The sequence below is a fragment of the Sitophilus oryzae genome, unplaced genomic scaffold (assembly GCF_002938485.1).
Source record: "Sitophilus oryzae breed Bouriz unplaced genomic scaffold, Soryzae_2.0 scaffold_119_pilon_pilon, whole genome shotgun sequence".
Classification (NCBI taxonomy): Eukaryota; Metazoa; Arthropoda; class Insecta; order Coleoptera; family Curculionidae; genus Sitophilus; species Sitophilus oryzae.
The window spans coordinates 1,639,970-1,657,768 of record NW_022145837.1 but is presented as its reverse complement, the minus strand read 5'-3'; the positions used below and the strand labels follow the sequence as shown (position 1 = coordinate 1,657,768).

At 31.1% G+C, this 17,799-nt stretch overlaps 1 protein-coding gene across 6 annotated transcripts in view; it reads right to left on the bottom strand.

The window, feature by feature from the left end:
• LOC115891864 (protein tincar) overlaps positions 1-17,799 on the bottom strand; it is a 90,899-nt gene that overhangs the window by 51,944 nt on the left and 21,156 nt on the right. For 5 of the 6 annotated variants that reach the window (XM_030912458.1, XM_030912459.1, XM_030912463.1 and 2 more), the window contains exons 2-4: positions 17,412-17,725; positions 10,172-10,290; positions 6,200-6,416 (exon numbers count right to left, since the gene is read on the bottom strand). In XM_030912458.1, coding sequence (XP_030768318.1) covers positions 6,200-6,416; positions 10,172-10,290; positions 17,412-17,694 — 619 coding nt within the window. In that variant the 5' untranslated portion in view covers positions 17,695-17,725. Of the gene's footprint in view, positions 1-6,199; positions 6,417-7,347; positions 7,565-10,171; positions 10,291-17,411; positions 17,726-17,799 lie in introns of all 6 variants that reach the window. The other variant, XM_030912462.1, reaches the window with a different exon arrangement.

Here is a 17,799-nt window from a genome sequence, read left to right as displayed (position 1 = left end):
AATTTTTTATGTACTTTAGAAAGTATTTCAAATAGAATTCTGAGAAATTTTTTTTTGCTTTACTGCATTGTGGTAAACTAGTGTATTATTTTCCTACTAGTGTGTAGTTATATTATTAATAGAAATATAATAGTTATTTTTTATACAAGACGATAAGATGGTATTTTATCGTGACCGAAAAGATTAATTTTAGGGAGACGATAATGCAATTTTATCGTCATGTATAAAACATTTTTTCCATAGCGAGTTACGTTTTAAAAAATATTCAAAAATTATTATTTCAAGGAATTTATTACGAGTAGAAAAAATATTGTGCTGGGTTGGCGTTGGTTTCTATTTAATTTGACGAATAAATAAAGCTGTCTCTTTAGTTGTCAGTTTTCAGTCAATATTCTTTAATTCCCTTTCGTGTCGATTGCTGATTGAATTGGAGCCACAAATGGCTCAAAACGAAATAAGTAAATTACCAACAGATATTCAGGCCGAGGCGACAAACGCCATATCCAAACTACTTCTATTTAAATCCCGAATAACTTATGAAAAGGAATACAAAAAAATCAAAAATGAAAGCGATTAAAAAACGTGCGAGAAGAAATAAAGTTTTTAACCTATCCTCGCTGTTAAAGTATCGTTTAATCTACTCCTGTTTTTATGATCGTCGTCTAAAACATCTGTGTATCATTCTTCTTCTTCTTCTTTTTCTTCTTTTAGAAGGCGTATCGCCTGTTTAGTTCCGGTTTCCTCCTTGTCTAAGCAACTCTTGCGAGGTTGACTGCCAACTGTCTTGCCAACGTTTAGGTGGTCGTCCAGTAGGTCTTCTGCCATGGGGTAGGTTGTTGCGAATTATTATGGACATTCTGTCGGGGCCCATTCTATTGACATTCTGGTTCCATTCTCTTCTTCTCTGCCTTATCCATCTGACAACGTCGTTTGTTTGGCACTTTTCTCTTATGTCTACATTTCTCTGTCTGTTCCTCAATGTGTATCCAGTTATCATTCTTAAGGTCTTCATTTCAGTAGTTCGTAGGATTCTCTTTGTTACTGATGTTTCAGCTCTGGTTTTCGCACCATATGCCATCACTGGTCGTATGCAGGTTTTGTATATTCTTGACTTACATTCTGTACTCAAATGTTTGTTTTTCCATATGAGATATTTAAGATGTCCTGATATTGCGGCAGCTTTATTGGCTTGTTTCCTTACTTCTTCTTCCAGGAATCCTGAGCTTGTAATTTTGCATCCGAGGTATTCGAATGACATTATCTGATCAATAATTTTGTTTTTATTACCAATTTGCACCGTAGAGGCTCCTTTTGTAATGGTCTTCAAGTGCATTTGGTCTTATTGTGGAAATTTGCATGTTAAGTTTTTCTGCCTGTCTGTTAAAAGCTTGTAGCATTCTTTGGAGGTCGTCCTCTGACTCTGCAATAAGTACTGCGTCATCGGCATAGCATATGTTTACTTTACGCATTCCCATTCGATATCCTAATCCAGTATTCTTGACCGTTTTTATTACTTGATCCATGACTGTGTTGAATAACAGAGGGCTGAGGCTGTCGCCTTGGCGAATACCAGTTGTAGTTCGAAGATGCTGCGTTAAGGTAAAATTTGTTCTTATTTGGGTTGTTGTGTTTGTGTTTAAGTCCTTGATAAGTTCTGTGAGTTTTTTCGAGACATTACTGCATTCCAAGATGGTGATGATGTCTTTTAGTTGGACTCTATCAAAGGCCTTTGTTAAATCTATAAAACATAGATAGGCTGGAGAGTTATATTCTAAAGATTTTTCAACTAGTTGCCTGAGTATGAATAGTGCATCGGTAGTTGATCGGTTTCTTCGGAATCCTTGTAGTTCCTCGCTTATTGGCACTATTGAGGAGATTTGGTCCGCAATGATCTTAGTCAGAAGTTTTAGCGAGGTGCTCAGTAATGTTATTCCTCTATAGTTTGCTGGGTCTGTTTTATCTCCCTTTTTAAAAATAGGTATTGTTATACTTTGTTTCCATTCTGCTGGTATTTTCTTATGTTGTAATATAATGTTAAACAGTTTTGTGTATTCCTCTATGATAGCCGTGCCTGCGTTTTTTATTAGCTCGTTTGGTATTTTATCTTGATTAGGAGATTTTCTATTTTTAAGTTTCCTTATTGCCTCTTCTACTTGCTTGTAAGTGATTTGCGTATGATCTTCTGTATTATCTCTTTGGCTTGTCTCTTGTGCTTCCATTGGTTCATCTGTTTCTGCGTTTAAGTCTCTGAAATATTTTTCCCACGTATCTTCTGCAATTGTTCTTAGTTGTATTGTTTCATTTGTTTCTCGTTTCAAACCCCTTAACATCTTCCAAATACGTTTTTGTGCTCCATACATATCCGCCTCCATTTCGCTACTAAATCGCTGCCAATATTCTTCTTTAATTTCTCGTACTCTATTATTAGTCCTGTTCCTTATATCGGTATAGATATTTCGGTTCTCCGGTGTTGGAGATTTCTTGTATTGTAAGTATTTTTCCTTCTTTTCCCTTGTAATGTTCTTGACTTTTAATGTAAACCAAGGTTTAATGTTCGGTCTTCTATTGTGTGATACAGTACGTGTTCCTAAAGCTTCTTTAGCACCTTTGCAGATGTTTTCTTTCAGTTTGTTCCAAGCTGTGTTAGGAGTATCAAACTGTGCTATGGGGTTAAGAGTGACATGTGTTTGGCATCTGTTTGAATAAAGTTGTTTAGTGTTTTCGTGGTTGAGGGATTCTATATTGAATTTTTCAGTTTTTATCGATGGTCTTTTTTTGGATAGCGGCGCACCTATTCGTATCTATCTGTGTATCATATGTCACAAAATTATGACAAAACTTAAAGCACATTATTTAAATACAACAACATAAAAATATTTAAGTAGATTTGTCAAAGAATTATGTTTTTACATTTAATACTCTCCCAAGTGGAATTAAATTTTTCCGAATATCGAACAAAACAAAGCTTTGTTAAAGAAGAAATTCTCGAGATATCTACAAAGTTACTTTAAGACGGAATTATGTAAATTCCTCAACTTTAATACTTTGTATAAGTAACTTTGCGAATGTTTTAGTATTTAAAGTCTAATTTTATTTATAAACAACTTTAATAAAGATTTGGGGTTTCCTTATTTATTTGAAACTTGCGTTGTTAAAATTGTCTAAATTATATACATAATTTAAAAATAAAATTGATTCAAAGATTATATTATATATAAATAAATAAAATTACAGCTAATAAAATAGAGTTAAAATTAAATTTCTCATGTATTTGATAAAAAAAATCTGCTTTATCCAATTATGATACTCTAATTAAAAAAAGGCAAATTTTCCAACGCTGTATTTTAGTGAAAGCAAGTGTTCCAAACCCGTTTTTCTCAAGTGCGAACACTTGAGCGTGTAATCTGACACGTTGCAGGATGTTGGAAATGTCCGGATTTAATGGAGATTGCTCAAACAAGTTCGAAAAGCGTCGCTAAGCCCCTTTTAACTATGTGTAGAGTACTACGTGCTTTTAGACAATTTTAAGGTAAAAATTTGTATAAAAATCCATTTACAATTAGAAAAAAATCGATTGTATGTAATCTATACTAATATACAGGGTTGTTCACCACATACGACACGGAGTATTGTAGCTAAACGATGAGATTTTTACAAATTGTAAGTTTGGGGTTCGTTGAAGGACTATTAGAGCTACAATTTAAAAATATTTTTTACAAGATACAGAGTGTCCCAAATAAATAAAAAATATCAAAGTTGTATTTTTTTAAATGGAACACCCTCTATATTATTACATTTTTAGTTTCTACGATTAAAATAAAGGTAAATTTGATTAAGGTTTATTATACTTACACCTTACCGTTTTTGAAATATTTTCAATTTTGTGAAATTGTAGTCAAAATTTTAAAGCTTCATTTCTCCAAGGGTATCAATGTTTTTAATACTAAATATTTAATGAAGTTTATTTATTGATCAGTTATTGTGTTGCAATAATAAAAATAATAGTACCTTATACACAGTGTCTAAAAATTTATTTTAAATAATTATTAGCTTCAAACGGCAATAACTTCTTTAATTTAAATGGAATGCCCTATATATTTTAGGAGAATCAGATGCACAATTAAATTGTCTATCAAATTGTATTATACCATTTTTTACCTATCCCTTCAAGTTTTCGTAGAAAATGCATTTTCTTCTAAATTAGACCTCATTTATCAATATATCTATGGAATATTGACATTTTAGATTGTTTTTAAAGCAACAAATGTACAAAATGTACAGACTAGTAATATTATCGTTTTTAGCAAAACGATAATATTACTAGCCCATTTGTATGCAAAAAGAAAACTATTTAAATCTTTATAAAAGGGTATACCATTAATTAAATATAACACCATTATTTCCGCCCATATACTAATTAATGACATACTTAATTGTGTTCGCTAATAAATTATTATAAATAAATGTGGATTTTTGAGTCAGAAATCAATATAATAATAAGTTATCAAATTAAAGCCTTTGTTGTTATAAATAAGCATTTATTAAAAAATGAAATATCATTTTTAAGATGTTACTTTTTATCACACTGTCTAATCCCATACAAAATTCAGTTTTTTAGTATTTGGAGCAATTATTATTAATCAACGCAAACAGTCAGTTAATGTAGTTTGAATACTGGAATCATATTAATTGATCCTCTTTAACAAATATTTAAACACTTTTTTTTTATTTTTCAATGAAATAAACGAATTATATCGACAATATTACTATCTGTACTCTTTAAAAATTTGGTACATCTTTAAAAATAATCTAAAATGTCAATAGTCCATGGGTATATTGATAAATAAGTTCTAAATTACAAGAAAATGCATTTTCTACGGAAACTTAAACAGATAGGTAAAAAATGGTATAATATAATTTGATAGACAATTAAATTGTGCATCTGATTCTCGTAAAATATACAGTCTATTTAAATTAAACAAGTTATTACCGTTTGAAGCTAATAATTATTTAAAATAAATTTTTAGACACTCTGTATAAGGTAGTATTATTTTTATTATTGCAACACAATAACTGATCAGTAAATAAACCAGTAAATATTTAGTATTAAAAACTTTGATACCCTTGGAGAAATGAAGCCTTAAAATTTTTACTGCAATTTCACAAAATTGAAAATATTTCAAAAACGGAAAGGTTTAAGTATAATAAACCTTAATCAAATTTACCTTTATTTTAATCGTAGAAACTAAAAATGTAATAATATACAGGGTGTTCCATTTAAAAAAATACAACTTTGATATTTTTTACTTATTTGGAACACTCTGTATCTTGTAAAATTATTTTTAAATTGTACCTCTAATAGTCCTTCATCAAACCCAAAACTTACAATTTGTAAAAATCTCATCGTTTAGCTACAATACTCCGTGTCGTATGTGGTGAACAACCCTGTATAAAATCCTTAAGTGACTGACATACTGATTAATCACGATCCTGTTCAAACCACTCAACGTAAGAAGCTCAATTTTGGCACATTATTTTGTTGTTTTACATATTTTAAGATTTTTTTATAAATTTATACAGGGTGTTTCATAAAATATGACCATTGAGTAATCACGATTTTTAAATATTTTGAAATTTTTTAAAAAATCATACAGGGTGTTCCAATAAGTTGGGTAATTTCTTAACCACGATTCAGCTTAAACTGCTTGACGTAAAAAGCTTATTTTTGGCAAACGGATTTTTCGAAAGTCAAATTCCAACGAGATGAAACTACCCCTTAAATATTACCAAGTTATATAATAATATCGCCATATTGTTTTTTCTCATGCTGACATAAATGTGAGAAAATTTTATCCAGTTTGTATGTGTATGTGCTTTGTCATCACCATTACAAGTCGCGGGTACACGCTAATCTTAACATATTTCTTTAAATTCAAAACATTCATTTTTAAGACACGTCGTATACATAAATAATTATTGATTTTTAAAATATTTATTCGTAAACTACAGAGAGGAAAATCAGACAACGAATAGAGTGATAGGTGCTAGGTAATAGCTTTTAGCCTACCGTTCGAGACGCATTGATGTTATTTTGGTTTATAAGTCATGACTATTGTAACAAAGAATGTTATTAAAGGTAAAGTAAAGGTTTCCTCATCACTAGATTGAATTCAATTAACTAAAAAACGCCTGTTCTTACCTTGAGGTAGAAATCCTGCCTCGATCATTTTGGCCTCCATCAGTAGTTTGGGAATCAGCAGACAGAATGAGATGGCTATATGAATGAATGGAGCTGTAGGACCCCCGTATCGAAACAACCCGCAGCCCCCTCCTGTAGTAAGGATTTCAGGAGGCTCCCTGCTGCACATGGACATCTGCCGGCCGAGTTTGTAACCATCATTAGCCAGGTTGCCTATCTGAAAATTCAAGGAGACACATTTTATTTGATTCTTTTTGACTTGAAAATAGTGGAAAATAACAAAATGGAAACTTAAAATTTTAATGTTTGCTAACATAATATTTGATTACAATGCAAAAACATAACTTTTTTATATCATAAAACATATCGAAAAGCAAGAGTTTCGAATAGAAATTTTAATCGGTATCGACTAGTGGAGATAGATACACTAGTATCGAATAGATACTTTTTCCACATCACTAGTGTCTATCTCCATAGCTCTCAAAGGACATCGAAGCATTTGGAGCAGCTTAGAGGGAAATTCGAGGACCGTAAATAGGTAATCTCGTCGAGGGGGTAACGAAACGTTACGATCCAATAAAAAAGGGGGAAAATTAGGTTATGGAACGAACCGTTGGAAAGGGATAATACGCGACGAGCGGCGAATTCGAGAAATTTTAGATTTCACAGGCTGTCAATCGTGAAATTTACAAATTTCTAATCGATAAGAGACCGAAAAAGACCACTACGTAATAAGGCTATATAATAATCTCGCCATATTGTTTTTCTCATGCTGACATAAATGTGAGAAAATTTTATCCAGTTTGTATGTATGCGTTTTGTCATCACCATTAAGGTCGCGGGTACACGCTATCTTAACATATTTCTTTAAATTCAAAACATTCATTTTAAGCTATATATCATCGCCGCATACATAAATAATTATTGACTTTTAAAATATTTATTCGTAAACTAGAGAGAGGAAAATCAGACAACGAATAGAGATGATAGGTGTTAGGTAATAGATTTTAGCCTACCGTTCGAGACGCATTGATGTTATTTTGGATTGTAAGTCTTGACTATTGTAACAAAGAATGTTATTAAAGGTAAAGTAAAGGTTTCCTCATCACTAGACTGAATTCAATTAACTAAAAAACGCCTGTTCTTACCTTGAGGTAGAAATCCTGCCTCGATCATTTTGGCCTCCATCAGTAGTTTGGGAATCAGCAGACAAAATGAGATGGCTATGTGAATGAATGGGGCTGTAGGACCCCCGTATCGAAACAGCCCGCAGCCTCCTCCTGTAGTGAGGATTTCAGGGGGTTCCCTGCTGCACATTGACATCTGCCGGCCGAGTTTGTAACCATCATTAGCCAGGTTGCCTATCTGAAAATTCAAGGAGAAACATTTTATTTGATTTAAAAATAGCGAAAAATAACAAAATGGAAACTTAAAATTTTAATGTTTGCTAACATAATAATTGATTACAATGCGAAAACATAGCTTTTTTATATCTTAAAACATATCGAAAAGCAAGAGTTTCGAATAGAAATTTTAATTCGGTATCGACTAGTGGAGATAGATACACTAGTATCGAATAGATACTTTTTCCACATCACTAGTGTCTATCTCCATAGCTCTCAAAGGACATCGAAGCATTTGGAGCAGCTTAGAGGGAAATTCGACGACCGTAAATGGGTAATCTCGTCGAAAGGGTAACGAAACGTTACGATCCAATAAAAAAGGGGGAAAATTAGGTTATGGAACGAACCGTTGGAAAGGGATAATACGCGACGAGCGGCGAATTCGAGAAATTTTAGATTTCACAGGCTGTCAATCGTGAAATTTACAAATTTCTAATCGATAAGAGACCGAAAAAGACCAAAAACCAAGCTCTAAAATAAGAAATTCAGGTTTATTTTGGGCTTTACATTATCTAGCTTTTTGTAATAGAAAAAGAATCTTATATCTTTTATTATTTATTATATTTCTTCTATTCTATTTTAAGAAAGGTTATACTTTAGCACAATTCAAGCTATTTACTTACAAAATTATTAAAAATTATTGCCTTCCCTAATTATTTTAGTGAATAATTCTATTAAGGTTTATTGAAGAGCACTAAAACCCACATTCAAAAGAATAACTTTAGATATTTTTGATCAGCTCGTTTACGAGTTATCTCCGATTTCTTTTTAAATATTTCTCCTTTCTTATGGCTCTGTATTTACTTATGAGCACCAGTCAAGGTAAAAGATAACCGTCAAATGAAGTTGTCATTTCAGAAATTTATCTATTTAGTGATTTATTATTATTATTAAAAACTCATACCTACATCGAAAATATTAGCCATGAATTACACTACCGAAGAAAAAGTATTGATGATTAAATGGTATTATCAAGGAAATAGTTATCAAAAGGTGTCGGACATGTTTGCTGCTCTGTATCCGAATAGACCGATACCTGGAAAATCTACAATCGCAAGGAATATCCAGAGATTTGAGACCAAAGGTACCCTAATAAATAACTGCAGATGTGAAGCAAGGCAGGAACAAAGAGAAGATGCAAGAAATGATACCGACTTGGAAGTTTTATTGTGCGTGGAAGAGAACGATGGAAAGATCAGCACAAGGAAACTTGAGGATGAAATAGGAATAGATCACACTACAGCGTTTCGAATTTTGAAACGACATAAATACTATTCCTTCAAATATGAAAAGCACCAAGAGCTACGAGATGGGGACGAAATACGGCGGCAGGCGTTTTGTTTTGATATGATGGAAAGAGCAAACACGGATAGGGAATTTTTAAAAAACATATGTTTCACTGACGAATGCACGTTTACCTTAAATAATGAACCCAATGTTCAAAATTATCGATATTGGAACAAAGAAAACCAACACAGGTTTGTCGAAACAAGGACGCAATATCCACAGAAAGTAAATGTTTGGGCAGGGATATTCGGACACAATATTGGGTCATTATTTCTTACCAATTGTCAAGAATATTATTTGGAACTACTCGAAAATCCTTTACCTGCTACATGATGCCGCTAGGAAAATCAGGAAGTTTGTTTAAATGGATGGCTGCCGGCACATAGTACCCTGGCTGTTCGGGAATATTTAGACAATAGTTTTAACGGAAACGTTATTGGCCTAAATCATACAGTAAATTGGCCAGCAAGGTCTCCTGATATTTCGCCAAATGATTTCTTTCTCTGGGGCCATTTAAAAAACAGGATACACAAGGATAAAAAATACCCAAATCTAGACGAGTTAAATAATGCTATTTCTGCCGAATGCAATAGAATTTCAGTTTACCAACTAGAGAATTTTATGATCGCCGGGGTTATTGTCTAGTAGTCGATAGAAGAATATTTGAACATCTTAAATCCTAAAGTTTTAACAATTTAATAATACCTAAATTAATAAGTTATTGAATATTGTAATAATACTATAATTAACCTTGTAATTGATTATTTATTTTACTTTAATTCATATTAATTTGTATTTATAAATACATCTTTAAGATTTCCGATGTAGGGATGAGTTTTCAATAATAATAAAGCACTAAATAGGTAAATTTCTGAAATGACAACTTCATTATTTGACAGTTATCTTTTATCTTGACTGGTGCTCATAAGTAAATACAGGGCCATAAGAAAGGAGAAATATTTAAAAAGAAATCGGCGATAACTCGTAAACGAGCTAGTCAAAAATATCTAAAGTTATTCTTTTGAATGTGGGTTTTAGTGCTCTTCAATAAACCTTAATAGAATTATTCTCTAAAATAATTAGGGAAGGCAATAATTGACCCCATTAAAATTTACATGGGATTTCCTATGTCCCGTCCGACGATGCAACACCCGGTATACAGAATAACCAAATTTAATTTGTTTTTTTGTCAAAAAGTGGCACTAAATTTGGGGATTCAATTAACATGTGTGCACTTGTTGGGGAATCGCTACTGGTTTAAATAAAAGCTTGTTTTGCTTACCTTTAGTATTGCCACAGAGAAAAAGATTGGCAATAGAAGAAAGACTGCTCCGTTGAGACCCAAACTGCAATTCAGCTCAAAGTAAGGCAATCCATCAGGCCAAGACAATACAGAATATCCTGCAATAGAAAATACACAAAAAATAGTGTTAAATAACTTGAATATGTTTTAGTTATTTTTTATACAAGACCGAAAAGATTAATTCACGAGCGATGAAACCGCGGGTGAATTAATTTCGGGACACGATAATGCAATCGTCGTGTATAAAACAATATTTTTTCCGTTTTAAAAAATATTCAGAAATAATTATTTCAAGGAATTTATTACGAGTAGAAAAAATATTGTGCTGGGTTGGCGTTGGTTTCTATGTAAGATGACAAATAAATAAAGCTGTCTCTTTGGTTGCCAGCAGGGGGGTGACAGTAAACCGGAAAATTGGAAACAGTTCTGGCGTGGTCCTACCCAGGCAGAAAGCATGGCCTTCTAGACTGTCCTAGACAAAAATCTGAAGCTTATTTCTAGATGATTTCTGTCAATTTCTGTTACGGAACATTTTTGTGCACGTCGGCGCCCTCTTCTTTTGTCTGTGTGTCAGCAATGTGCCAACTCCCGAGGCCTCTGTCAAGGTCGGGCGCCATTTTTATTTTGCCGTTTAGAGTTGATTGGAAGTTTGTTTGTGATATTTCGGCTGAAATTTTAAGTACAAAGTGGTTTTTTGATATAAAGTTCCTTGTTAACACTTTAATAAGTATATATGATATTATTACATGAAGAAAATGATAAAATCCACGTTTCTGCGTGTAGTAGGTATGGGCCATATTATAATGTAAAAAATAGGTAATATATTAACTGTCTTTATATTTTTTTAGCTTTAGACCCAAGGATCTTGGGATATCCTTTGCCAAGGATTTTTTCCGTATCTCTACTTTAAAGACTGATCGGTGATTTTGAGCAATTTAAAAAAGTTTATAAAGGTAAAATTTAGTGATTATTGAGACTATTATTAGCCTACTTAATTACTACAAGATGAACAGAAATGTGTAATTACATATCACATAGGTTCCTATTATGTGTTTTCATAGCAATAATGCAATAAATCTTACTGATAATGTTGATTATTTAAAATAAAATGACGGGTATTAGATGTATATGTATCATTTTATTCATTTTATTTTCATTCAAAGTTCCTGTTTTGATTTAATTCACAAAGTCTTATGTACCTAATATTTATGTTTTTTTACATATTGTTTTTTGGATTTCCAGGTTTTGCGTGGGTTCCTGTTGTTTTTTTTTTTTTTTTTTTTTTTTTTTTTTTTTTTAGTTTTTTTAGAGAAAACATATATTTATTCTTCAAGTTTCTTCAAGTCAATGCACTGTTATTTTACTAATTCACTTTAACAGATATTATTATTTTGATTGATTGATACAGTAGCTTCTATGTGTTTATAGCTCTTTATTTGTGTTGATTTGCATATTTACATTGTTCTCAATTCCAAATAAATATTATATTTAAAAAAAAAAAAAAAAAAAAAAAAAAATAGAAAGATTAAAAAGTATTTAACCCTCATTTAAACCTCCTGTACAGCCCGCCATTAAAAAACCGGAAACGGAAATAAATTTCATAAAAATTTGAAATGTCATTGTCTAATGTTCATGTCAAATTTCCCAGCCGCCATATCTGAAAAATAGTTACCCAGGCAGCCACGCTTTTTCCATAATTTAACATTGACTGGACACTTCTTCTTTGTATTATTATTTTATGGTTGCCAGCTTGAGTCAATATTTTTTTAATTCTCTTTCGTAAGATTCGGTGTATAATATGAAATAAAAAAAAAAAAAGGAATACAAAATTTTCAAAAATGGAAAGCAATTTAAAAACGTGCGTAGCAAGAAATAAAGTTTTTAACCTATCCTCGCTGTTAAAGTATCATTTAGTCTACCCTTGCTGTTGAAGTACTATTTTATCTAGTATTTTTGATAGATATAAGGCAATTTTAACAGTTGCTATGGAAAAAAACACTATATTCTTATTAGAGTGTGTATGTTCTTTAATTAAAAATTATTCTCTTTTATTGTGTTACAAGAATACTCTATAAATTAAAAAGGACATAGCTCTATATACCAGCTAATTGTCTGTACTAAACGAGATAGAAATTAAACTAAACTGCTCTGTCTGCAGCTGACAAGCTTCAGCTGCACGAAATAAGACAAAACGACCTAGCTCTAAGGTAAAGGGAATGACAATAGAGAGCTGGCTGTAAATAGGAATATGTGCAGCTAAATTTCAGATGCATATGACTGAAATTGAAGGGAAAATATTTATGAGAAAAGACAATAATTTTATTCATTCTTAGTGATAACATTTTCCATATACAGGGTGGTCCGAACTGTATTCCGGAAACTTCGGCAGCATATTCTGCAGATAAAAATAAGTAAAAAAGTTCGTATAAATGTATGTTCTAAAATGCTTAGTTTCGGAGATACAGGGTGTAGAAGTTTCATTTTTATTCGATTTTTTCCAAATAATTTCTGAAGTAACGTCAATATTCTGGATAAAAAATTGTGTCTAGGTTTCTTGACATAGAAATTTTGATTTTTTTATGGTCAATATCCTCTACTAGTAGAAGGCGCCACCTACATGTGTTTTAACTGTTTTGAAGCGTCATAACTTTTTCTCCGTACCCGTATATAACTACCGAAGGAAAAAATCTACATCTCTGTGATTTTTTACGTAAAAAATGTATCTTTGTAAAAATCGCTACGAGCAGCCGTTCTCAAGATATTTAGAATGGAAATAGTCAATACATGCATTATTAAAACACGTTGATGAAGTTAGGATATAGTATTTCCACTGAAATAATACACATTGGGAAATAAAATAAAAATTGTTTTTCCTGCAAAAAATTACTATTAAAACATAATAAAAAAAAAAAAAATTGTACAAAATTTTTTTCAATTATTGATTTTCAGTCTATAACTATTTAGTCAACATGTATGTTTTAATTTTGTCAATGATTGACAGGTATTGATTAATTTCGATTCAAACATTATCTCAAAAACCATTATCGTAGCGATTTTTCCAAAGAGACATTTTTACGTAAAAAACGTCCGTAATGTATATTTTTTTACTCAGTAGTTTTATCAGGTACGGACGAAAATTATTCTCTTCAACTAGGTTATAAAAATATGTAGGTGGCGCCCTCTACAAACAGGAGTCATATTTAAATCCAAAATCAAATTTCCATGTCAAAAACTCCCAGACACCAATTTTATTCCAAATAATTAATCTTCATACAATAATTTTATTTAAAAAAAATCGAAAAAAAATGAGGACTTTAACACCCTGTAAATATATATTTTTTTGCTTATTTTTATTTGCAGAATATGGTGCCGAAGTTTCCGGAATTCAGTTTGACCACCTTGTATACCGGGTGCGTCTCAAAAGTGACTCACCCCTGTAACTTTTTTATTTTTACAGTTAAAAAAACGAGATTTGGTATGTTAGTATATGACATAAATTAGGATTGATTGACGTATTCAATAGTTTTCTGTCACTTCCTGTTTCACCGGAAATGACTACAAGTTTTGATTTTTAAATGGCACCCTCGCACAGTGGGGTATTTGACACAGATAGTTGATCGAAATTTTTTTATGTAGACCTTATATAAATTATTGCTATTTTCAATTAAAGAGGAAATAATATGAACAAAATAAAGGATAATTCGTCGATTCTAAAAAAATAAAGAAAAATCATGTTCCAGTGTTTCCAGTCAATGCCACTAATGCCAGTAATATCGCAACTAATACTACTAATGCTAGTACTGATCCGCGAGCAATGCCCATACCACTAAAGTCGCTTCTAATGCCAAATTGTGCTATACTGCTAATGGCACTAAAGCGATCGCTTTGTACACAACTATGCCATCGCGGTTTCACACTGAGTAGTGGGAACTATCGAATGAAAACTATCGAAACATTCGATAGATGCAATTCATTCGAATAATACAATAGTTATAAAAATATTAAAAAAAAAAAAAAAAAAAAAAAAAATTATCGAATAGATTCCGTTCATATGCCTTGTTAAATTTGTATGCTAGTTAATTCGTGCAGACAAAACCATTCATTTATTAAAATTCATTCATTTATGAAAATTCATTCATTCGTCAGGATCGGATTATTAATAATATATACTGAATTTTAGTTGTCGCCCGGCGACGTAGGCTTCTTTCCGAGAAACCCTGACAGCGGTTCGGTGGCAATGCTATGAAAGAAGCCGGCATCTTTGATTTTTTGCGGAGTCAGATATTGATAAGGACACATTATTTTTTTTATTGAGATGGCTTAGTATTTACACAGCAATACACTTATGAAGGGCGCTGTTTGCCATATTTTGGTATTAGTTGATATTAGCAAAGATATTATGTTTGGCTTAGTATCAATTCAGGGATATATACGACATTACTAATAATTCTGCTTTTTTTTATTCAATATTACTGTTGGTACACTGCAATAATACTTGTTGTTTTGGATGTAGGAAAATTATTTTTTAATGTTTTAAAAAAAAAAAACTGTTTTAATAATTAATAATAACAACAAATAAAAAAAAAAAAAAATTAACACAATTAAAAATATTTATAATTAAATTTTCTACAAAAAAAAAAAAAAAAAAAAAAAAAAAAAAAAAAATGTTCAAAATTATTTATATTAATCCTATTTAAAAAATACATATAGTCTTCTAAATTTTTTGCAACGTTGGTCTTATTAAATAATTAATAATTACATAACTAATTTGTTATATTAACAACAAATTTTCAAAATCATGAAATATAAACATTTATTAATTTAAAAAAAAAAAAAAAAAAAAAAAAGGAAAATATAAATAAAAAATAGAAATCAAAATTATTTATATTAGGTGCTTTATATTACTATTTAAAATTATATTCAAAAAAAAAAAAAATTACTTTTAAAAAAATAAATGAAATCAATTTTTTCCTTCGCAAAAAAACTACATGTAAGAGAATAGCAGTAAACAAAAAATACAAACATCGTAACTTTTTTATTAATTGGCACGTCGTTTAAAACTTTCATTTTATTTTCTCATCCCATAATTTGAGTTCGATAACCATTATTTAAACATGATATTACATGACCACATTACTTAAATATGATTATTAAGTTTAACTAATTCATATTATTAAAACATCTAAATACAAATATGTATTTTTAAATTAATGTATAGTTCATCTCATCTCTTCTTAAAAAATTTGCTACTCTCAAATCCCATTAAAAAAAAATATTTTTTTTTTTTTTTTCAAATTAAAATAACTCAGATCGGGGACTACGGAAAACACAGATAATTTTTGAAAAATTTTGACCACCTGCACATTCACACAATCGTTCAATAAATAAATTAAAAAATAACATACAAAAAAAAAAAAAAAAAAAAAATAAACGCAAAAAATAGCACAGTATTTATACGGAGTTATAAATTTGGAAAGAACTAGAAAAAAAAAAAAAAAAAAAAAAAAAATCAAACGAATACTAAATTTCATTTATCAAAAGCATTCGATACTCGTGGCTCAACGATAACCATTTAGTCGCACGGCCAGGTTGTCACTTATGCTTTAGTTTACAAATGAATGAATGATTTTATTCGAATAAAACCATTCGATAGTTGAAATCATTCATTCATTAACCATTCGACAGTCTAATTCATTCGATAGTTCCACCATCCCAATTTACCACCTCGGCATTTGTATATCACTGATTGGCAGATTAGAGGAAACCAAGAATGTTTTTCTTCATTTATCAGGCAAAATCGCAAAAAAGTCGCGAGTATTTTTATTTTATTGTATGAAAGCCCAATGTTACTAAGTAAAACGTATATAAAAACCATTGACTGAATTCTTTCGAAATGCGCAACGTAAATCTCTAACTATAATAAAAGTGTCACAAATTTAAATCAAAATTTTCTGAACGCCTAACTTTTTAGTTGCATAAAAAAAATCGTTTGTATAGGGAATATCAAAATAATATAATATTTTTGTAGAATAGATACCTGCAGCTTGCTGAGCCATTATCAATCCAAACATATATAAACGTAAAAAAGAGCAACCAGAACAACAACAATTTTATAATTTTAAACATAAGATTTAGCCATTTACCTCTTATCTGTGAGAAGCAACAACTTTGACGTTTCGTTGAAACAAATGAATGCAACTAAACACACCCATAGCAACGCCATTCATGGCAGACATGATTTAACTTTTCATTTATCTTTTTTTGGGAAATCTTAAAACACATTTGCTTTTTCGAATTTCGATCACCTTTTTCATGCTAATACCCCACCGTGCCTCGCCTCGGTACTTTTTTACTTTATTCGATAGAAAATAACACACTGAATAGAATGACATATCATATGTCAACTTTTGACATTTTCGCATATGGTTTATTTGAAATTATAACTTGCGGTTCGTAACGAAAATTTGACTCGAAATACCAAGTTGTGGTATCAAAATTATTTCGTTAAAAAAATGCTTTTCCAATATGCAATGGAGAGCCACCCTCTTCCAGTTGGAAAATGAAATATGATTAAAAATACGATTTGAGCATTTTCTAACTGGCAGAAAAAAATACACTGAAAAACATATAGACAACCAAATGTATTTTTCCAAAGCTCCTTGAATTAAAATTAGTATTTAAACAAAGCCATGGCACTCTCTAGATTGAATCTTTAAAATTTAATTTGTTTTTAAGCCGAGAATCTCAAAAGTTGACATATTTTCATATTGTCATTCTATTCAGATGTCATTTTCTATCGAATAAAATAAAAAAAACGAGGGTGCCATTTAAAAATCAAAAGTTGTAGTCATTTCCGGTGAAACAGGAAGTGACCAAAAACAATTGAATACGTCAATCAATCCTAATTTATGTCATATACTAACATACCAAATCTCGTTTTTTTATCTGAAGAAATAAAAAAGTCTATAGGGGTGAGCCACTTTCGAGACGCCACCCGGTATACCCGTAGTTGAATAGTTCGATTATTTTTTTGTTTAAAACCTTGAACAAATTAGACAAAATAGCTGCAATGCCTGCTTGTATAACTTCTTTCGCAGCGATTTTAAAAACCACTAACAAATAGTAATCAATTTTTGTGTATGTGTGTGAACAAAAAATATTCGTTTCGATTTTAGTTGTTTAGTTAGGTTAATTTAGTTGATACTTAAAGAAGACTTACCCAATATTTTCTTCAAACACTTGTAAGCCAAATACCCCTGCACTCCAGTACAGAACACCCCGTACCATATCGACCACAGATTATTCAAGTGCACTCCACCTTTTTTCTTTGATTTTTTCGTGGCCACAGCGCTCGTGCTTGAATCGGCATCGCACGACTTGATCGCCTGGTACGTGCCCTTGCTTGATTTACTTGACTCGCTCATTTTCTTGATCTCCTTGATTTTCTTCACCTCATGATTATCGTCGAATTTGGTAGGGGTGGGCGATACGGAGGTGTGCATCGTTGCCAAGTCTACCGTCGGTCGTGGAAGCCTGGAAAAAAGAAATAAAGTCAATAAAGAAATTGATCTTAAGAGCCTATTAAGCTGTAATGTACGGGTAGCTCT